Source organism: Lipophrys pholis (genome assembly GCF_963383615.2).
Source record: "Lipophrys pholis genome assembly, chromosome: 20".
NCBI classification, from domain to species: domain Eukaryota; kingdom Metazoa; phylum Chordata; class Actinopteri; order Blenniiformes; family Blenniidae; genus Lipophrys; species Lipophrys pholis.
Genome location: NC_137648.1, coordinates 22,014,695 through 22,036,408, shown reverse-complemented (window position 1 = coordinate 22,036,408; position 21,714 = coordinate 22,014,695). Strand labels below are relative to the sequence as shown.

General features: G+C 49.9%; 1 protein-coding gene across 3 annotated transcripts in view; it reads right to left on the bottom strand.

Moving 5' to 3' along the window:
* Positions 1 to 544: 544 nt before the first annotated feature.
* The window catches only part of tnikb (TRAF2 and NCK interacting kinase b), a 28,222-nt gene continuing 7,052 nt past the window's right edge, over positions 545 to 21,714 (bottom strand). The window contains exons 5-32 of one of the 3 annotated variants that reach the window (XM_080489211.1): positions 21,137 to 21,247; positions 20,126 to 20,216; positions 19,853 to 19,983; positions 19,002 to 19,056; positions 18,693 to 18,771; positions 18,396 to 18,571; positions 17,623 to 17,689; positions 17,152 to 17,350; positions 16,961 to 17,077; positions 15,955 to 16,041; positions 15,178 to 15,372; positions 13,720 to 14,028; positions 11,816 to 11,980; positions 10,958 to 11,194; positions 10,618 to 10,724; positions 9,895 to 10,010; positions 9,489 to 9,580; positions 7,846 to 8,027; positions 7,598 to 7,712; positions 6,734 to 6,842; positions 6,034 to 6,210; positions 5,784 to 5,927; positions 5,482 to 5,616; positions 4,573 to 4,673; positions 4,346 to 4,495; positions 4,090 to 4,249; positions 3,709 to 3,848; positions 545 to 2,481 (exon numbers count right to left, since the gene is read on the bottom strand). In XM_080489211.1, the coding sequence (XP_080345337.1) occupies positions 2,398 to 2,481; positions 3,709 to 3,848; positions 4,090 to 4,249; positions 4,346 to 4,495; positions 4,573 to 4,673; positions 5,482 to 5,616; positions 5,784 to 5,927; positions 6,034 to 6,210; positions 6,734 to 6,842; positions 7,598 to 7,712; positions 7,846 to 8,027; positions 9,489 to 9,580; positions 9,895 to 10,010; positions 10,618 to 10,724; positions 10,958 to 11,194; positions 11,816 to 11,980; positions 13,720 to 14,028; positions 15,178 to 15,372; positions 15,955 to 16,041; positions 16,961 to 17,077; positions 17,152 to 17,350; positions 17,623 to 17,689; positions 18,396 to 18,571; positions 18,693 to 18,771; positions 19,002 to 19,056; positions 19,853 to 19,983; positions 20,126 to 20,216; positions 21,137 to 21,247 (3,831 nt within the window). In that variant the 3' untranslated portion in view covers positions 545 to 2,397. The remainder of the gene's footprint in view (positions 2,482 to 3,708; positions 3,849 to 4,089; positions 4,250 to 4,345; positions 4,496 to 4,572; positions 4,674 to 5,481; positions 5,617 to 5,783; positions 5,928 to 6,033; positions 6,211 to 6,733; positions 6,843 to 7,597; positions 7,713 to 7,845; positions 8,028 to 9,488; positions 9,581 to 9,894; positions 10,011 to 10,617; positions 10,725 to 10,957; positions 11,195 to 11,815; positions 11,981 to 13,719; positions 14,029 to 15,177; positions 15,373 to 15,954; positions 16,042 to 16,960; positions 17,078 to 17,151; positions 17,351 to 17,622; positions 17,690 to 18,395; positions 18,572 to 18,692; positions 18,772 to 19,001; positions 19,057 to 19,852; positions 19,984 to 20,125; positions 20,217 to 21,136; positions 21,248 to 21,714) is intronic. The other 2 variants (XM_080489210.1, XM_080489212.1) reach the window with 2 other exon arrangements.

The window sequence follows — 21,714 nt, the reverse complement described above, 5'->3', positions numbered from 1 at the left end:
TGGTGCAGGTCTTCAGTGGTATACGGATCTTCAGAGCTGTCATTCAGACCTGCTGCAAGACCAGTGGAGACCAGACCTCCGTTCCTGGATGGACCAGTGAAGACCAGACCTCCGGTGCTGGATGGACCAGTAAAGACCAGATCTCCGGTCCCGGTGGGACCAGTGGAGACTGGGGGGACCAGTGAAGGGGGGACTGGTCCAGTAACAAACCCACTTAGAAGAAGAAACTCTCAGGACTCGTTTACAAGGGAAGACGTTAAACCTTCGTATTGTTTTGGGTTTGTTTCCATGACAACGGTGCTCCGAAACACTGAAAACACAACATGTTAAAACACTCCGTCGCCATGGAAACTCAACGTCTCCCTGCCTGGACTGCAGCCCCGGGATCCTGGAGGACCTCTGGGGCAGACCTGTGGGGCAGTAGAACCTCTGGGGCAGAACCTGTTGGACAGTAGTACCTGTAAGGTCAGTACCTTTGGGGGCAGTAGTGCCTGTTGGGGCAGTAGTTTTGCCTCCAGGTGTGAAGAAAGAAGCGTCGGCCGTTCAAGTTGAGGACATTTATTGTAGAGTTCTCACAGATGTGTTTGACTTTCATCGAGTCCAATGATTCAGACGAGGTGAAAACACACACACACACACACATATCTCACACACACGCGCACGCACACACACGCGCACGCACACACACGCGCACGCACAGTCTGGATACGTACAAAAATTTAAATACAAATCAAACCACGATAAAAACATTGTCTTTTTTCTTTTAGAAATTCTCAGAAGTTTTTCTTCTCATCTGTAGAAAGACGAAGCTTCAAGAGTCAAATGTGTTTTTTTTAATTTTCCTCTAAAACCAAAAGTCTGATGGGATGTTTACTTTCTATCTGAAGACACTGAAAGGCTTCGAGAGGAGAGCTCACTCACACACACACACACACACACACACACACACACACACACACACACACACACACACACACACACACACACACACACATCCGATCACCACTCACTCTGTGTGTGTGTGTGTGTGTGTGTGTGTGTGTGTGTGTGTGTGTGTGTGTGTGTGTGAGCGAAAGAGACTCCCTCATGTGTGATCTGATAGAAAGAGGCAGAGTTTTAACAGTTTTTAACAGTTTTTTCTGTGACGTCTCTCCTCAGCATGATTGTGATTATTTACAGCAGAATTTATTTACAAGCTCTCAGACGGAGCTGCAGCCTGCAGTGCTCCGCCCGGCCGTCCACTCCTCCACCGAGCCGCTCTGCCCGGCCGTCCACTGCTCCACCGAGATGCCCGGCCGTCCACTGCTCCACTGAGCCACGCCGCCTCTGATCGAGTTATGGAGGAACTGTGCACCGAAGGCTGAGCTACATGTGTGTGAAGCCGTCAGGAAAGAACGACTCTGTGCTGAGGGCAGAGTGTCCACCCCGCGGTCCCCGGGTTCGATTCCCACACCTCCAGAGTCAGACACTGCTGTTCACAGCTGTTCCACAGATACGAGGAACAGAATCGGGTGGTGAAGCTGCTTCAATCCTTCTGGAGACGACGTGAACACAAGAAGCCTTCAATCATTCAGCTGACAGTGCTAGCCTAGCGCTAACAGAGTTAGCATGACACTAACAGTTTGTTTGATGCTAATAGAGCTAGCCTGATGCTAAATTGAAAGCTAAAGGAGTTAGACTGAAGCTAAAGGAGGTAGCCTGATGCTAACAGAGTTACTCTGATGCTAAAGTGAAAGCTAAAGGAGTTATCCTGATGCTAACAGAGCTAGCCTGACGGTATAACAGAGCTAGTTTGACACTAAATTAAAACCAATGGAGTTAGCATGATGCTTAAGGCCTGAAGCTAAAGGAGTTAGCCTGAAAGCTACAGTCAGCAGCTGCAGGTGTTTCTGCAGTTAAAATGAACATGTTTCTCTTGAAAGCTTCTCTATCTGTAGAACAGCTGTGAACACTGCACTGTCTTAGCTAGCTTAGCATTAACATTTAAACTCAGCTAGCTTAGCGTGCACGCACTGACTCAGCAAGCTCAACGTGGCTGCACTCCGCCCATTTCAAGTGATTTCTCTGCTAATGCTAATGCTACCGTGAGAAGCAGGAAGTGTTGCACCTCTCCCAGCATGCAGCGCCGCCTGCAGGCCGTCGTGTGCTACAGCCGAACGTCTCCGATCCGACAGGGAGCGTTCAGTGTCCTGGTCCTCCGTCCTGCAGCGCCCCCTTCAGGGGGGGAGGGGGAGGGGCCGACTCCTCCTGAAGCCCTGCGGTCGAGTTCAGCAGCTTGTAGTTTAATCTCCACACACACACACACACACACACACACGCACACACGCACACACACACGCTGCCCCTGCCGTCCCTCCAGCCCCCCCTCCTGGTCGTGGGCAGAAGGAGGCCGAGCGGTTACCAGTTCATCATTGAGCTTCTGTTGAGGGTCATGAAGAAGACCTGACTGCTTCCTCCAGAGCGCACCGAGGCAAAGAACACCTGCACAGAACCAGAACCAGGACCAGGTGAGAGTCTGCAGAACCAGAACCAGAGACACAGAACTACAACTGCAGGTTTAATAGTGTAACTGGCGGTGCGTTCAGGCTCACCTGGGGTACGTCCGAAAAGTCCCTCCTATCTCCTTAACTATCGACTTTTCCTAAACCCTGGAAGTGTTCTGTGTGGCGGCCATGATAAGGACTGTCTGAATTCTCAATAAGCAAAGGAAAGGAGGCTCGTTGCTTCCTTTAGAACCTCCTTTAGCTTAGGAACCACTGATGCTTCCTTTACCAAAGGAGACCAGCTCATGCTGCCCCACAATTCCTTGCGATGACAACATTTAAAGGGACCCGCTCAGCCGAGCGTTCAGGGAAACTCAGGATGTCGGAAGAAGGGAGCAGATCATGTAAGTTACCAAAGTAATAATCTGCCTTGAACAACTTTAAATCATATAAAACCCAATTGCGCCTTTTGTAGTCCATTTTCAGAAACTTGTAGTTCTTTCCCCACCATGGTCGACGTCGCTAACTTGCGCCACCGTCGCATTATTATGACATCACTAAGTGAAAGTGAAAGACGATCACGTCTTCCTTTAGGAAGCCTCCTAACACCTTTCCTTAACCCCGAGACGTCCTCCACGGGGTTAAGGTAAAGTCCATAGTTAAGGAGTTAGGAGGGAATATTCGGATGTACCTCTGGCGTGTTTCAGTACTGGAGGTGCGTTCAGGCTCACTTGGTGTGTTTCAGTACTGGCGGTGCGTTCAGGCTCACCTGGTGTGTTTCAGTACTAGCGGTGCGTTCAGGCTCACCTGGTGTGTTTCAGTACTGGCGGTGCGTTCAGGCTCACCTGGTGTGTTTCAGTACTGGAGGTGCGTTCAGGCTCACCTGGTGTGTTTCAGTACTGGAGGTGCGTTCAGGCTCACCTGGTGTGTTTCAGTACTGGCGGTGCGTTCAGGCTCACTTGGTGTGTTTCAGTACTGGCGGTGCGTTCAGGCTCACCTGGTGTGTTTCAGTACTAGCGGTGCGTTCAGGCTCACCTGGTGTGTTTCAGTACTGGCGGTGCGTTCAGGCTCACCTGGTGTGTTTCAGTACTGGAGGTGCGTTCAGGCTCACCTGGTGTGTTTCAGTACTGGCGGTGCGTTCAGGCTCACCTGGTGTGTTTCAGTACTGGAGGTGCGTTCAGGCTCACCTGGTGTGTTTCAGTACTGGCGGTGTGTTCAGGCTCACCTTGTCGTTCCTCTCTGACAGGAACTTCAGCCGCTGAGCTCGTTTGTGCATGAAAACTCCATCGAGGTGTCCCGTCTCCACCGAGCGGATCTCAATGGCCTTCTCCCCCCAACCCATGATCTGATTCGAGTGGATGTAGGCTACACACACACACACACACACACACACACACACACACACACACACACACACACACACACACACACACACACACACACACACACACACACACACACACAGGTATTGATGATTAGTGCAGCAATTTCTGACCGATTGATATTCATGTTGTTGGAAACATTGAGTGAGTGATCAGAAGAGGAGGAGGAGCAGACAATGAAGACCTCCCTGGTCAGAGGGCAGTGATCTGATTGGCTGACGTACCGACAGAGGTGGGCATCTCGCCCCACTGCAGCACCACGTCTTTGGTGATGCGTCCGTACGTGTTGACGTAGACGCCCTCGTCCTCGTAGCACAGCAGCATCTCCATACCGTCTGTCTTGGGCAGAACCACGATGGCGTGCGGCGTCACCTGACCCTGAATCTGTGGGGGGAGGGGCACACATGGGGGTGTCAGAAACTGTAGTTATTGCCCTAACACACACACACACACACACACACACACACACCGAGGCCTTACATGTGAGGGGATGTAGATGTCGTACGGGTTTCCAGAATCCACATCGACGACGTGGAAGCCGACACTGGATCCGTAGATGACCTTTAACCTCTGCCCCTCCTCCACGGTCAGGTCGACCAGCAGGGGGCGGTGCTGCAGCTCAGTGAACGACTGGAGGAGGAGAGGGGGGCAGTCAGCTTAGCTTAGCCTCAGTGTGTGTGTCCCCCCCGCGCAGGGTCTGCCGTTACCTTGAAGGCCATGAACTTGTGGTACGGCTTCGGAGCCCAGGCGTAGATCTCCACCGAGTTCTTCAGCGCGATCACCAGAAATTTAATCCTCTCGTACTTCACTGCAGGACGAACAGGAACACACTGTTACAGACGTTCTACCAGACGCTCTAACGTACGATCCACAGACATTCTTCCAGACATTCCACAGCTGTTCCACCAGACATTCTGTCAGACGTTCTGTGCAACGGTCCACCAGAAATTCTGTCAGATGTTCCACCAGACATTCCACAGACGTTCCACCAGACATTCCACAGACGTTCCACCAGACGTTCTGTCAGGCGTTCCACAGACATTCTACCAGACGTTCCACCAGACATTCCACAGACATTCTACCAGACGTTCTGTCAGACGTTCCACAGACATTCTACCAGACATTCTACCAGACATTCTGTCAGACGTTCTGTCAGACGTTCCACAGACATTCTACCAGACGTTCCACCAGACATTCTGTCAGACGTTCCAGACATTCTACCAGACGTTCCACAGACATTCTACCAGACGTTCTGTCAGACGTTCCACCAGACATTCCACAGACATTCTACCAGACGTTCTGTCAGACGTTCCACCAGACATTCCACAGACATTCTACCAGACGTTCTGTCAGACGTTCCACCAGATATTCTGTCAGACGTTCCACAGACATTCTACCAGACGTTCTGTCCAACGGTCCACCAGAAATTCTGTCAGATGTTCCACCAGACATTCTACCAGACATTCCACAGACGTTCCACCAGATGTTCTGTCAGATGTTCAACAGACGTTCTATGAGACATTCCACCAGATGTTCTGTCAGACGTTCAACAGACGTTCCACAGATGTTCTACCAGACGTTCTGTGAGACGTTCCACCAGACTCAGCCTGACGTACCGACTTTGTAGTGCACGCAGCCCTCCAGCTCTCCCACGGTGATCCAGCCCTGCTTCTTCTCCACCTCGGGGTCGTTGTGCAGGATGCGGTTCCTCAGCCAGGACAGGTAGTAAACACGCAGCTTGTTCTTCTTCCCTGACCCGTGGAGAACATTCATACCAGTTCAGCTTGCAGCTTCACATTATTGTCCTGCATGTTCTTACGTCAGGTTCTAACCCTTTAATTTCCACATTCCTCCCACTTCCCTGAGACCAACTGCTGAAGGTGGTGGAGGTAGAAGGGTGGAGGGAGGACGGTCTCACCTGAGATGGTGACCAGGACGTTGAGTCCCTCCAGGACGTCCATCTGCTGGAAGCGCCGGCGGTTGATGAGGTTGTAAACTTTCCCCTGACCGCTGCGGTCGAGCAGCATGAGGCCGTTCTCTGTTCCCACCAGCAGGTTGACCCCTGCACACACACACACACACACACACACACACACACACACACACACACGAGGTGAGTTCCTGCCCTCCATCAACCCACCCCCACCCCCACCCCCACCCCACCTTACCCCACAGGGCGGCACACAGGATCTCGGAGTTGAAGCGCTTCTTGTATTTGCGGATCTCCGGCGTGTCGCTGTGCGGCCGGATGTTGGTCGGGTTCACGTTGACCACCGAGATCTTCCGGGCCTCGTTGAGTCTGGCCTGCTCCTGTTCATGCTTCAGCAGCTCGTCAGCGAACAGAGCTGCGCACACACACACACACACACACACACACATACACACACACACACACACACACACACACACACACACACACACACACACACACACACACACACACAAACAAATGTGTGAATAATGTGTAATTCCACTTCGAGTCAGCAGATGGAGCTGTGGAGTTTGTCCTTGTTCCAGTCAGAGAAGAAGAAGGAGGAGTATCACAATGGCCGCGTTTTACTTTCAACGTTTCAGGTGAAAAACACAAAACTTTCGTAGGGTTTTGTGTCTGTTTACATGACAACGGTGCTCGGAGTCACTGAAAACGTAACTTTAAAAACGCTCAGATGCCGTTGTCATGTAAACGGATGAAAATGACACTTTCTGGAAACTTTCAGTGTTTCTGCCGTTTCTGTATAAACGTGAAACTTCTGAAACGAAAATGCAAAAATTACGTGTTTTCACTTGAAACGTTTTCATATAAACGGGGCCAGAGAGTCTCCATGCCTCACTACTGCCCCCGGTGGACCGGAGGGCTCCTACTCCTACCTGAGGCTGAGCTGTTCTCGTCCTCGTCGGTGGGAGATGTCCCGTAAACCCTTGGATCCACAAACGGTGTGAAGGACGATTTGGACCCTCCACCACCTCCCATCCCATACTGCAGGGGCAGAAACACAGTCAGTAGAGGGAGGGGGGACGGGACACTAATTCAGTCGGGGTGGGGGGCTGGAACACTCGGGGGGGGGGGGGGGCTCAGAGCAACACACTTGATCACACTGTAATGATGTTAAACTAGAAGGTCCAAATGTCCCTCCTTTACCACATAAACCTCTTTGTGTGTTTCACATTGAGTTAATTAGTACATCCAGGAGGGGGCAGTAGAGTTCAGTAGAGGCACACACATTTAAACAGGCCATCAGAGGTATTAATCTGCTCCACACTCTTTTCTTCTGCACGTTCCTCGTGTTCAGCCTGAACTAGGAAAGCGAACATTTAGTTTCTCTGCCTGGAACAGAATCCAAAATGTCTCAACTGGTTTCTTTAAATCAGTTATTATATATATTATTCTTCATTATGTGTCAAAGAGCGAGGTTCAAATAATCAGTGTTTGTGGGTTTAAAGTTTTTTTTTATTATTCGCTATTGAACTTCCCCCACAGTTTATCGGGGCTATTAATCTGCTCCACACTGCCCCCTCAGGTCATCAGGGGTATTAATCTGCTCCACACTGCCCCCTCAGGTCATCAGGGGTATTAATCTGCTCCACACTGCCCCCTCGGGTCATCCGGGGTATTAATCTGCTCCACACTAGCCCCTCGGGTTATCGGGGGTATTAATCTGCTCCACACTGCCCCCACAGGTCAGCAGTGGTATTACTCTGTTTGATACAGTACAGGTGAAGAAGCAGGCTCACCTCTCGCATCATGAGCGTGCCGTCCTGCGAGCTGTTTCCGAACAAGTCTCCGTGTGCGTCGTTATGAGCGCCCATCACGCCAAAGGACTCGCTGCTGCCCTGACTGGCAGCCGGCCTGAAACGCAGCGCAATCAATCAATCAATCAATCAATCAATCAATCAATCAATCAATCAATCAGCTCCATCCATCCATCCATCAATCCATCACTCAGCTCTCAGATCAATACTTTACTTGGGGTTCCACTCACATGATACGAGGGATGTCGCTAACGGCCACCGAGCCGTCGTTGGCCCCGCCCTCTCCCTCCTCGTCCTCGCTGCTGTGCGAGTCCTCGCTGGACGACGAGTAGTCGGTGACCTTGACGGGCGGCCGGCTCGTCTCCTCGCCCTGACGCAGCTCCCGGAGCTCTTTGGCCAGAGCCGTCAGGTCCTACACACACACACACACACACACACACACACACACACACACACACACACACACACACACACACACACACACACACACACACACACACACACACACACACACACACACACACGGTCACTTGAGGGCAGCTCGCAGGCTAACTGGAGGCGCTAGCAGACCCACGTCATGCAGCATTCAAAGGGTTAAAACGGCTGCAGAGGAATTCCAGACGCTGGCGTTCAGCCGAGGCTCTGATGTTTGAGGAAACAGAGTTAGAGGGACGTTCAAACGCGTCTGCAAACTCAAACCAACTGATGTTTCCTCAGAGAACGAAAAGAAACCTGCAGGTCAGATCCATGTAATGACACGTCTGACCACCGGGGGGAAGCAGAGTCCAGCTTCAGGGGGCTTTTGTACCCCATTTACAATGATTCAATGGAAAACATATTTTTCTGTGTTTTCATTTAAGAAAAGTTTCCTGTTTACATGGCAACGTTTTGAAAACGATGTCTGTTTCCACGGAAATGGCAGAAATACTGAAAAGGATGTAGTTAGTGGCGTTTACATAACTTAGTCGTGTAAATGGACCCCAATGAAATTTTGTGTTTCAACTTGAAATCGTTAGTCTGTAAACGGTGCCTGAGAACTGACCATTGATCAGAGACGTTCTGCCGCCCGGTGGACAGTAGTGGTATTACACCCATCTGACCTGCTGCAGCTTTAAACAAATTTAACTCCAGACAACTACGACAGCTTTATATCTCTTTGTTCCAGTGTGTGACTAAAAATAAAAAACTATTACAAAAAACTAAATATGATTAACTGAAAGGAAATCAACCTTTAAATAAATATCTCGAATTATAGCAGAAAGTGAAAATACTAAATAAATCAAAAATTTTAATGAGTATATTTAAAAAAAATTTAATGTACATAAAATATCAAAAGTTAAATATAATAGATACAAGTTTATTTGTATCCAATATATAATTTTAAAAAAACACATGAGTGTATGATTTTGGAAAAAAGGTAATAAAACGTCTTTATGAGTGAGTTAAACAACAAAAATCAAAAAAAAAAAAAAAAAAGGGGCTTCACTGCGTGCACGTGATTGGCTGAAGGACAGGAAGTGGGCGGGGCAAAAATTTCTTACCAGCTCCTCCTGAGGAAGGAGAGACATGATGAAGAGGAGGAAAAGAGAGATGAAGAGCATGAGTGTAAATGAAGATTGTATTGAAAAGGGTGATGAGGAGGAGGAGGAAGACGAGCGGGGGGGGGGGAGTAGTGAGGAGGAGGAGGAAGAAGAGGCAGTGATGAAGGAGCAGAAGCGTCACTGACCTCGTCCACAGCTTTCTTATAGCTCTGGAGGATGACGATGATGATGAAGGAAGAATGAAGGACAGGATGAGAGGAAGAGGAAGGTTAATCCAAAGAGAAGAGTCAGCCCCTCCCCCCCACCGGCGCCATGTTGGAGTCCATACTCACCGCCGGCCGGCTGGGCCGCGTCCCGTCCCGCCCGTCCTCCCGGTTCTCGTGTGACGACAAGGTGGACGTGTCCGTCTTCACCGCCGAGTCTCCTGAAACGGTGACGGAGAGTTTACAGATCTGTGTGACGGAGAACTTCCTGTTCTCCTCTGAGGACTTCCTGTTCTCCTTGGAGAACCTTCCAGGTTCCTCCACAGTTCACAATACACATCACTTCCTGTCACTTTGAGGAAGAACGACTACAACACTCCCTCGTTGCCATGGCAACCATTTCAAACACACTGGATTACAGTTACTAGTAATTTTTTCAGCAAGTAGTGAAGCTATTGGGGTGTAGACGTGAGTTACTTGAGTAGTTACTGGTACTCTATTACAGTGGGTAGTGGAGTAGTGGAGGCGTGCTCACCTCGCTCGTTGGAGCCACCCTGCGAGCTCGGCGTGCTGGAGCTGGACGTGCTGCCACTGCTCGTCCTCTTCAGGGGCGTGTCCAGAGAAAGGTCGGTCCTGCGCAGGTCGGGGTTACTACGGCGACGCAAACACAAAGGTGTCGCATTCAGGAGGAAGTCCGAGAACCGAACTGGCTCGGTTCAGATGACGAGTCATCACGGGAACCTTATGTTCTGTCCAGTCATGTTTTGTTTTGCTGAGTCATGTTTTGCTGAGTCATGTTTTGTTTTGCCGAGTCACGTTCCGTATCGCTGAGTCATGTTATGTTTTGCTGAGTCATGTTTTGTTTTGCTGAGTCATGTTCAGCTTTCTGTCCTCAGGCTTCATTTTTCCATGTCTGCAGTGAAATATTCTGTTCTTGTAAGTTTTTGTTGTGATGTCACCAAGTAATGTTCTGTCCAGTCCTGTTTTATCATGTGATGCACCGACGGGCCTCAGCACGATTGATACTTCTTTAGTTTGGTTGAGCCATGTTTGGTTCTGCTGACTCATGTTCTGTTCTGTTGACTCAATAAATATTTTGTTGTGTCATGATATGTTCTGCCGAATCATGTTTAGTTCTGTCATGTTTTGTTCTTTCACATCATGTTTTGTTCACACACAGATCATGACTCAGCGGAAAGAGGACATGACAGGACCAAGCATGAGGCGTTACGATAGATCTTGCAGTGTGTGAGCAGACCTGGCCCGGATGAGGTGCGCGCCGGCCCGAGGACCCAGACCAGGACCGTTTCCTGGAGAGTGTTTCCTGACCAGAGCCGGGGAGATGGAGGTCGTCCTCTGAGGGACCTGAAGAGATAAACAACAATAACAAAACAACAACAACGTGTGTTAACAACACCGCCTGAAGGTCAGGTGGGTTTTCGCTGACTCAGCAGAATCTTTTCAAAGAACCAGAATTAACATGATCAGAGGAAAAAGAATCAGACGAAACAAAACAAAAACAATAGAAAAGCATAGGTGTCTCTCTCTCTCTCTCTCTCTCTCTCACACACACAAGGCGGGTGGCAGCATGCAGAGACCTTGGGCGGCATGTCGTCGTCCTGCCGCAGCCACGAGCTGCGGTCCAGCTTGTCGAGGGGGGGCGCCAGGCGGGACAAGGGCGGGGGGGGAGGGGTGTCGGAGGTGGGGTCGGAGTTCTGCCGGGGCATGGGGGGCCGGGAGGGGGACGGCGACGCCGAGGACGACACCCCGTGGGGGTCGTACAGGGACTGCGAGCCCGAGAGGCCGTGACTCTTCACCTGTACCAGGTGGGCCATCTGAACACACACACACACACACACACACACACACACACACACACACACACACACACACACACACACACACACACACACACACACACACACACACACACACACACACACACGAGCAGGAAAACAGGCAAGGTTGAGGAGGAAGACCAGGGTCAGACAGGTTTGCAGAGAGTGAACAAAATGCAGGAGAGGAAGAGAAGGAGGAGGAAGAGGAGGAGGGACATGCTTCAAACAGCTCCTTTAAACCTTCCTGCTCGCTGATGGTCAATCAATATTTCAGTCTCAGCCTGAAGCTGATCAGCTGATCAGATCGTGTCAGACTCTGTTTCCACGACAACATTTCAAGGGAAAACATCATTTTTGTGTTTTCATTCCGTTCACACAGAATCTTTTCTGAAAACGATTTCATGGACTGGGACACGATGGAGGAAACTTTGTTCTGCTTGTTCTACTGAGCATGTGCAGAACGACTGGTTCCTACCAACGTGATGACCAGGACCAAGACCAGGACCAGGACCAGGGCCAGGATTTCCAGTGACTCCAGTGTTTTCACTTAAAACAATGTGGTGTAAACTGGCTCTGACCAGTGAGAGTTAAAACACACACACACACACACACACACACCTGCGGCTCCATGGAGCGGTGCATCGGGGGGGTCCGGGCCTGCTGGATGCCGCCGCTGCTGAAGGACTCGGAGCGAGGCGGCAGCGACGGGTCAGAGATCCGGTTCGAAACTTTGTGCTGCAACGCAGGAGAAGTCTGTCTGTGCATCTCATAACCATCCTCCACCTGACACACACGCACACACACACACACACACACACCTCAGTCACTCCATGGTTCATGGTACAGACGATGTGCGACTGTTATATTTTGATCAGATGTTCAGAAGCGTCAGGATGGAAGATGGTGGAAGTAATTCCTCCCCCGTGCAGCAGGGGGCAGCAGTGAGTCAGAGCAGGACAGACTAGACGCTGTGTTTACGTCACTGGACAGGCTGCAGCTCGCAGGTTAAAAACACATGGCACACTGTGAATTTAAATGTTTAAATGTACTATTCATGACACTTTGAAAGATCATTATTTTTTTCTTTTGACCCTCTCAGATCGCTCTTAAGCTTCAGGTTTCAACAGCCAGCAAATCAAATCTGATCCTGTCGCTTTGAATGGTGCCTCACGTAAAATGTGTGTAATACCACACATTGTGTTCGGGGGCAGCAGTGAGTTAATATGCTCGCGAGATCGTTTTCTTGTTCGTGATTTGTTGAGAAAAACGTCTAAAAATCAAATATTTTATAGAGTAACATTATGAGTTGTCTTTATTCAGTTCTGTCTGGCTACAACTATTATTTTGTGTATTTTTTTCATGAGTTTTTTTTATTTTAAGCGAAGCTACGATATGCTGCTGTATAATCCCTCCACCTTGGTGAGAACCCTGCCAGACAGAACTGAGGGAACGCTCTGCTCTCAGCCCAGTTCTTTGTGCCGCGCCCACCGGGACTCACACACATTTAGCTGCAGCTGCCCCACATCCGAGTGCCACCTGCCCCCAGGGGGCAGACCTGCACGTCAATCTGCCCCCTGAATGTGTGCCACGGTACGAGGGAGGGGCGTGTGTGTGTGTGTGTGTGTGTGGCCGCCCTCCACCAGATGAGAATTCCATGAAGCCTGAAGGAGGAAGTGTGATGAGGGTGAATGGAGGTTACTTCCTGTTAGAAACATGCACCCAAAGAAAAACCTGCCACTGGGTGGCAGCAGCGAGCCGATGCTCCACCTGCTGGTAATAAGAGGTATTGCAGGACGGCAGCAAGCTGGTTAGTTGAACTTTCAAACGGAGACGCAGATTTCTCTGGTTTTCAGTCCGGGAAGTGATTCAAGTTGGGTTTAAACGGCAACGATTTCAAATGAAAACACAAAACGTTCGTAGCATTTTGGCTTCTGTTTACACAACATTGGCGCTCGGAGCCACTGAAAACACAACGTAATGAGAACGGCTCTCAAAGTGGAACCTTCTGAAAACGCTCAGGCTCCGTTCTGATGATGGAGGAAACGCTGCTGGTCACCACTGTCGTAATAACTAGTTGTTCTGCACATGCTCAGTAGAGGGCTACGTAGTTTTATTTTGACAGTCCCCGTAATAACACGTGTGTGTGTGCTTTCAGTAATAAAACTAACAACAGCACCACCTAGTGGACCAACATGAAAACGACATCCTTTTCAGGATTCCTGTCATTTCAGAAGAAAAACAAAACTTTTGTAATGAAAATGCAAAAACGATGCGTTTTCACTTGAAACGTTGCCGTGGAAACAGGGCCTCAAATTTGCACAACAGGAAGTGAAGGTTAGTTTCAGCTTTGGAGGGAAACAAAATGAAGTGAGGAGATGAAGAGGAGGAAGATGAGCCTGTTGTCACCTGTCAGTTCACCTGGTTACAGGAGGAAAGCTGTTAGTCGAGATCAGAGGTTAAAGGTCGGAGGTTAGAGCTGGACAGACTGCGGGGGGAGGTGGCGTCTGGTCGGACTGACTGACCCGGGCGCCGGGGCTGCGGCCCCTCGAGTTGGGCCTCCTCCTGGGGCCCCTCCCTGGACTCCTCCCACTCGGCCTCCGCATCACCACGGGCTGGGGGGCGTTTGGGCCGCAGGTGACCCGGCAGCGGGGCAGGTGAAAGTGGTCTCTGACGGGGCTGCCGTGGGCGGGGTAGGAGGGGGGGCGGGGGCGGCGGGGCTTGAACCCGGGGAGCAGGAGGAGGTGCTCCAGGCTGGCGTCCCGCCGCTCCCTGAAGGAGTGGTACTTCTTGGGGGGCACGCGGGGCGAGTTGCTCTGAGCTCGACGCATCACCTGCAGACGAGGGTCAGGGTTTAGGAGGAAGAGGCAGGAGGGAAGCTGCAGGGAATCAAACATTCAGCCTGCCCCCTGGTGGCGAGTGGGAGCTCCTGCAGGACCCTCCAGCTCACAGCTGTGGACGAACACGGTGATTGTAACCAGCAGTGACGTGCGGTGAGGTTCACAGACGGCATCAGGATCCGTTTGATTATTCATTTAAACAGGTTCTGCTTCTGATCAACTTTCTTTACAAACTGCAGCCGTGACGCGTATTTCATTAACCATGTTTTGGGTGTCTGTTTCCACAACAACGGTGCTCGGAGTCACTGAATACATAACTTTTTGAAAACGATCCAACTCTGTCTCCGTGGAAACGAGGAACAATGTAACTTTCGGGAAGTTTTCATTACAAACACAACCAACAGCACCAACTAGTTGCTGCAAAAATGCAAAAACGTTTTCATCTGAACCGTCGTCGTGGAAACAGGACCTAAAAAAATCTGTATTGATCCTTCTGGGCAATATTTCCTATTAGTAACTACTTCCTGCTTCGACTGACAGTCCAGCTGAGAAAATAGTTTAACCTCGGATAAATAATCGGCGATTGTTTGAACAAAGTGTAACCAAAAGTTAAATGGAAAATGAATTTATAGTTGTATGAATTAAACTATTTATTTGTTAATGAAGCAGCTTCCTGGGCTCTGCCTCGCCTGCCTCTCCTGACCGCACGTCGCTGCTCAGCAGCAGCAGCAGAAGACGTTTCATCCATCCTGCTAAAAGGAAGAACAATAACATTCCCGTGAAGTCAGCCTTTGAAACGCGACTCACATCTGGAATAACAAATGACAGTGATTTTAAGACCAGTCACACCGAGACAGAAACATGTTTAACGCTGATCATAACAACACGTCGCTGCTGGAGACCTTCAACACCAAAGTGCTTCAGACGACGAGAGGAACTGTGGATCAGTAACAGCAGGACGGGATTCAAAGAGGGTTAAAAACATTTCTCATGCTTCTTTGTGTTTAGGACTCGGTTTGTAAGTGACACACACATACACACACACACATATTTCAAAACCAACCTGTAGGAGGGATTGAAGGGGGCGGAGCTTAGCTTTGTGAGTCAGGTGTGTGAACCGAGCAGGTGTGTGTGCGGGGCTACCTCTTTGGCCCAGGCGGGCTTGTCATTGGTGCCGGGGGCTTGGTCCTTGTAGTGGTAGAGCTGCTTTTTGTCCTGCGGGGGGCGCTGTGGCTCCTGCTGCTGCTGCAGGGACACCAGGTAGGCTCGCTCCTGCTGCAGCTGCCGCTGCAGCCGCTCGGCCTGCCGCTGCTCCTCGATCTGCTTCCTCTTATACTCCTGCACGCACGCACGCACGCACGCACACGCACACACACACACATCACTGTTAGGGTTGCAGCGTTCAACCTGAATTTATCAACACTGCCTCAAAGAATGAGTCTAGACTGGAGTGTGTGTGTGCGTGTGTGTGTGCGTGTGTGTGCGTGTGTGTGTGCGTGTGTGTGTGTGTGTGTGTGTGTGTGTGTGTACGAGAGACACTGCAAATTTACCCCGCACATGAAAAAAAAATACAATAAAACCAAAAGGATTCAGAAAGAGAGACATGAGAGAATGAATAAGCACAAAGTAAGAGTGTCCATAGACACACGCACCCACACGCACGCACGCAAGCACGCGCGCACGCGCGCACACACACACACACACACACACACACACACACACACACACACACACACACACACACACACACACACACACACACGCACGCACATTGCAGAATGATGCCAACATGCACATTATTCAAATGAACTTTATTCAGGGCGAGCAGATGTGTCCTCATACGGGGTGAGGGAGGCGGTCTGTGTGTGTGTGTGTGTGTGTGTGTGTGTGTGTGTGTGCGTGCGTGCATGCCTGTGTTACCAGCAGGAGGGCCTGCTCCTGCAGGAGCTGCTGCTGCAGGATCTCCAGCTGCCTCTGCTCCTCCTCCAGCTGCCTACGTATGTACTCCTGTCCACAGGCAGCCCGCCACACAGCCAGCCAATCAGAGCCCAGGCAACCAGTGACATCAGCAGAGCAGGAAATAGAAGAGCAGAGAGACAGAGGAGGAGGAGGATGAGGAGGAGGAGGAGGAGGTGTGGAAGCAGAATTCAAGTCAGAAAAGAGACGTGGAGCAGCGGAGGACCGCCGGGTTCTTGCTGAACAGGAAGAAGCTCGTGCAGCGTTAATCCTCCTCAAAGACCCGGAAACTCCCGTCAGACCCAGAAAAGCTCCAGAAGCTCAAAGCAGAGCCGACGTGCTCAGAATACTAATGAGGTGTCCAGTGTTAGTTAGCTGTTAGCGACACCGAGAGGCTGAATGCAAACAGCAGGTGAAGGTTCTGCGGAGCCTCAAACTCCCTCCACAGACCGTCCGGTCGGCGCTACCGGAACCTCCGGCCAGTTCTAACTACGTGCTGGATGTGGCGCAGAACGTAAGGGGAGGTACGCAGACCGACGGGGCCGTGATTGGTCGTTTAGGAGACAGTATGACCCGTATCAGTGGTTTGAACCACGATCTGTCTGACGTGCTGCAGACGTAAGACCCTGGAGCCTTGAGCTGTGGTGAACGCCTCGCGAACACCCATGAGATTATTTCCAGGTTGTTTGAAATGTTTCTCATGAGATCGACAGGCTATTGTCATTTAACGAAGCTTTTTACTCACTAATGTTCCATCATATCAACGTTTTTCTGTCCCTTCGGTGAGTCTGTGAGCAGATCTTCAGACCTTATGTCTGTCAGATTTGATTAATACCCCGTCTGTGCTGTGGGGGGCAGCAGTGAGTCTCCTCACACTCACTACACCCTCTTGTGGTTAACCGTGGTATCGCAGGACTGTCAGCCAAGTGTTTTCCTGCAGGATTGAGAGGAGATGTGAGGAGTACGGTACCTGCTCCCTCTCGGCGTGCCTCCTCTCCTCCTCCCTCCGGAGCTGCTCCATCTCCTCGTACCTCCTCCGCTGCTCGCGCTCCTGCTGCTTCCTCAGGTCGCGCTCGTGCCGCTGTTGCTGCAGGGAGAAGTCACACCTCAGCTCACTGTGACGATGATGATGGCGGTGGTGATGAAGAGAGCTGCAGGTACCTCCTCCAGTCGCCTCCTCTGCTCCTTCTGCTCCTCGATGCGTTTCTGTCTCTCGGCCAGCAGCTGGCGCTTGTGCTCCTCGTTCTGCTGCTGCTCCAGCTGCTGGCGCCGGATCAGCTCCGACCGCTCCTTGTTGGCCAGCTGCAGGCGCAGGAAGTCCCGCCTCAGAGTGGACTCGCCCGGGATGTTGATGATGGAGCTGCAGGACAGCCAATCAGAGGACAGATCACTCAGAGGCACCAGTCTTCACATTCAGACAACAACGATTTGAAAACGATGTCCGTTCACACGGAAACAGATGAAAACGATGTAGTTGGTATGCCAGGCCACTAGTGGGCGCTGATTCATGTAATAACGCCACCACAGAACAGTCCGATAAAGAACAGCTGTCGTGTAAACAAACACAAAACAGAAGGAACGTTTCCAGTTTTCAGCCTCAGTTTCACAGGGAGTTTCAGTAAGTGTCAGTACCTGGGCTCTCCGATGTCCCGCTCCTCATCCTCTTCTTCACTGCCACTGTACTCGTACTCAGTCTCATCTGAAACACACACACACACACACACACACACACACACACACACACACACACACACACACACACACACACACACACACACACACACACACACACACACACCCCTCCAGTCAGCGCTACATGTTAGCTGTGTGTTTGCCCTGAAATAACTGTGTTGTATTTTGTGTTAAATAAATAAAGTTGAACTGAATTGCTCGCTGTGCGTTAGCTCCTTGTTATCTGTATGTTAACCATCCATTAGCAGTGCAGTTAGCAGTCTCTGGGTGAGTTAGCTCAGTTAGCAGTACATTAGCAGTGCAGTAGCTTCATTAGCAGTGCATTAGCTTCATTAGTGGTGCATTAGCGGTGCATTCCCTTCATTAGCAGTGCAATAGCTTCATTAGCGGCGCATTGGCAGCACATTAGGGGTGCAATAGATTAATTAGCAGTGCATTAGTGGTGCATTCGCAGCACATTAGCAGTGCATTAGCAGCGCATTAGCTTCATTTGTGGTGCATTAGCTTCATTAGCTGTGCATTAGCAGTACATTAGCAGTGTATTAGCAGTCTCTCTGTGAGTTAGCTCTGTTAGCAGTGCATTAGCAGTGCATTAGCGGCATTCGCGGTGTGTTAGCTTCGTTAGCAGTGCATTAGCAGTGCATTAGCGGTGTGTTAGCTTCGTTAGCAGTGCATTAGCGGTGCATTAGCAGCCAGTGGGTGTGTCTCCTCACCGCGCTCCCCCCTCCTCTTCTTGGTCCGGTCGATGTGGTCCTTCAGCTGGATGCGGACCTGCCGCTCGTTGGGAAGATCCCTGATGAACGGATGCTTCAGCAGCTGCTCGGTGCTCGGCCGGTGGCCGTGGCTCTTCACCAGGCAGCTCTCGATGAACGACTGGAACTTCTTCGACCTGCACACACACCACTGTCACCATCCTCACCTGTGTGTGTGTGTGTGTGTGTGTGTGTGTGTGTGTGTGTGTGTGTGTGTGTGTGTGTGTGTGTGTGTGTGTGTGTGTGTGTGTGTCTCACCACTTCTTGGACTTGAGTCTGGGAGCAGGGTTTCTGGGGATGAGGAAGAGCGCTCTCATCGGATGCATGTCGCACAGAGCTGAAGAGGAAGAGAGACGAGATGAGGAAGTACAAGAGGAAGGAAAGGAAATGAAAAGAAAAGAAAAGAGGAAACAAAGAGAAGGAAAGGAGAAAGTGAATGAAAATAAAAATCAAACAAGGAGATGGGAGATAAAGAAATGGTGGAAATTGAAGATGAGAGAAGAAAAAGGAAGTAAATAAAAACAGGAAGTGGTGACAGGAGGAGAGGAAGGAGGCGTGGTCACTCACGCGGCGCTCCTTCGGCCATCTCGATGGCGGTGATACCGAGCGACCACAGATCACTCTGCAGGCGGAGACAGACAGTCACTTCCTCTGCACTTCATCACTTCCTCTTAATTTCTCACTACTTCCTCATCTCTTCCTCTTCACTTCCTCATCCAGCCTCACCACTTCCTCCACCCGTCCCCAGAAAGTTTCACCATGTCTTCATTCCTACCCTCTCATATCTCATCGTCCTCTTCACTTCCTCATAAAGTCTCAACACATCCACTTTCATTCTCCCCGAACTTTAACTACATCTTCATTGCTACATCATTTCATCCTCACTTCCACTTCCTCTTCATGCCTCACTACTTCCTCATTGCTTCCTGTTCACTTTCCCATCATGCCTCACTTTTTCCTCATCAAATGTTTCCACTTCTTCCTCACTACCTCAAGTGTGACCACTTTATTCATACCTTGGTATCATGTCATCTTCACTTCCTCACCAAATCTCACCACTTCCTGCTCACTTCCTGCTCACCATGTCACATCGCATCGTTTCATCTTCACTGAGGTCGTTTGTCAACATGCTCACTTGTCCAGATCAGTATGCATCTCGCCCAGTACGCAAGAAATACCCGGATGTGTTCTGGCTCCGCCCACTTTCTTCAGGACGCATCAAGACCGGACTTGTGTGGACTTAGAAAGCCAAATTACCCATAATGCATTTGGCAAGAAATTCGGAAAGTCCGTACTTCCTCGTCACGTTTCACCATTGCTGAGACGAAATGTCTCAGAATAAAAACCAAACCATCTAAAAGCAGAACGCATGCACGCACGCACGCACACACACACACACACACACTCTCCAGGTCTACCTTGAAGTCGTACGTGGCGTCGGGGTTCTCATCGCAGGCGATGACCTCTGGAGCCATCCAATATGGCGTCCCAATGAACGTGTTCCTCCGTCCCACCGTACGGTCCAGCTGAGCACTCACACCAAAGTCCACTACACACACACACACACACACACACACACACACACACACACACACACACACACACACACACACACACACACACACACACACACACACACGGTGAGTGTGTGTAGCCTACAGATGTGTGTGTGTTTCTGGAGCGCCTCTCACCCAGTTTGACCTCTGCGTTCTCCGTCAGCAACACGTTCTGACCCTTGATGTCTCGGTGGATGACCTTGTGCTGGTGAAGGTGGGTCAGACCCTACACACACACACACACAAACACACACACACACAAACACACACACACACACACACACACACAAACACGTTGGAAACCAGATAAAACAACCAGCTAACACACTGATGAAGCCTTGTTCAGGATGTGTGTGTGCGTGATGTTTGTAACGTGTGTGTGTGATGTTAGTAACGTGTGTGTGTGATGTTAGTAATGTGTGTGTGTGTGATGTTAGTAACGTGTGTGTGTGATGTTAGAAACGTGTGTGTGTGATGTTAGTAACGTGTGTGTGTGTGATGTTAGTAACGTGTGTGTGTGATGTTAGCAACGTGTGTGTGTGTGATGTTAGTAACGTGTGTGTGTGTGTGTGATGTTAGTAACGTGTGTGTGATATTAGTAACGTGTGTGTGTGTGTGATGTTAGTAACGTGTGTGTGTGATGTTAGTAACGTGTGTGTGTGTGTGATGTTAGTAACGTGTGTGTGTGTGTGATCTTAGTAACGTGTGTGTGTGATGTTAGTAACGTGTGTGTGTGTGATGTTAGTAACGTGTGTGTGTGATGTTAGTAACGTGTGTGTGTGATGTTAGTAACGTGTGTGTGTGTGTGATGTTAGTAACGTGTGTGTGTGTGTGATGTTAGTAACGTGTGTGTGTGATGTTAGTAACGTGTGTGTGTGTGTGATGTTAGTAACGTGTGTGTGTGTGTGATGTTAGTAACGTGTGTGTGTGATGTTTATATTGTGTGTGTGCGTGAGGTTTGTAATGTGTGTGTGTGTGTGTGATGTTAGTAATGTGTGTGTGTGTGTGTGTGTGTGATGTTAGTAACGTGTGTGTGTGTGTGTGTGTGTGTGTGTGTGTGTGTGATGTTTGTAGTGTGTGTGTGTGCGGGATGTTTGTAATGTGTGTGTGTGTGTGTGTGATGTTTGTAGTGTGTGTGTGTCTCACTCTGAGGATCTCTCTGCAGACGTAGGCGATCCATTCCTCCTTCAGAGAGTTTCCTTTGGTGTTTTTGATCAGATCTGTCACCGAGCCGGCGCCACAGAACTCCATCACCAGCTGCGCACACACACACACACACACACACACACACACACACACACACACACACACACACACACACACACACACACACACACACACACACACACACACACACACACACACAGTTAGCACAGTGGGGCTGAGTCGGTTAATTTATCATTATTTAAAAAAAATAAAAAACCTTCATTTAACATTATTATTGTGTTTATGTTGTTTTTAGTTATTTTCCGATTCGCCCATTTTGTTGTAACGTCTGTACGTATTGTTAGTATCCAGTCAGATATTAGCACCATGTTGTGTACTGTGTTTAATGTGTACCGTAGTTCCTGGACTATAAATCACATCTGTCCTCATGAGGAATAAAATCACATAATCAGAACATTTATTCTCCACGTCCAGATGGAACTGTTGATCATCCTGGTCCATCTGTTCCAGAACCTTCTGTGACTTTCACCTCTAGCTTTTAGCCACGGGAGTTTTAC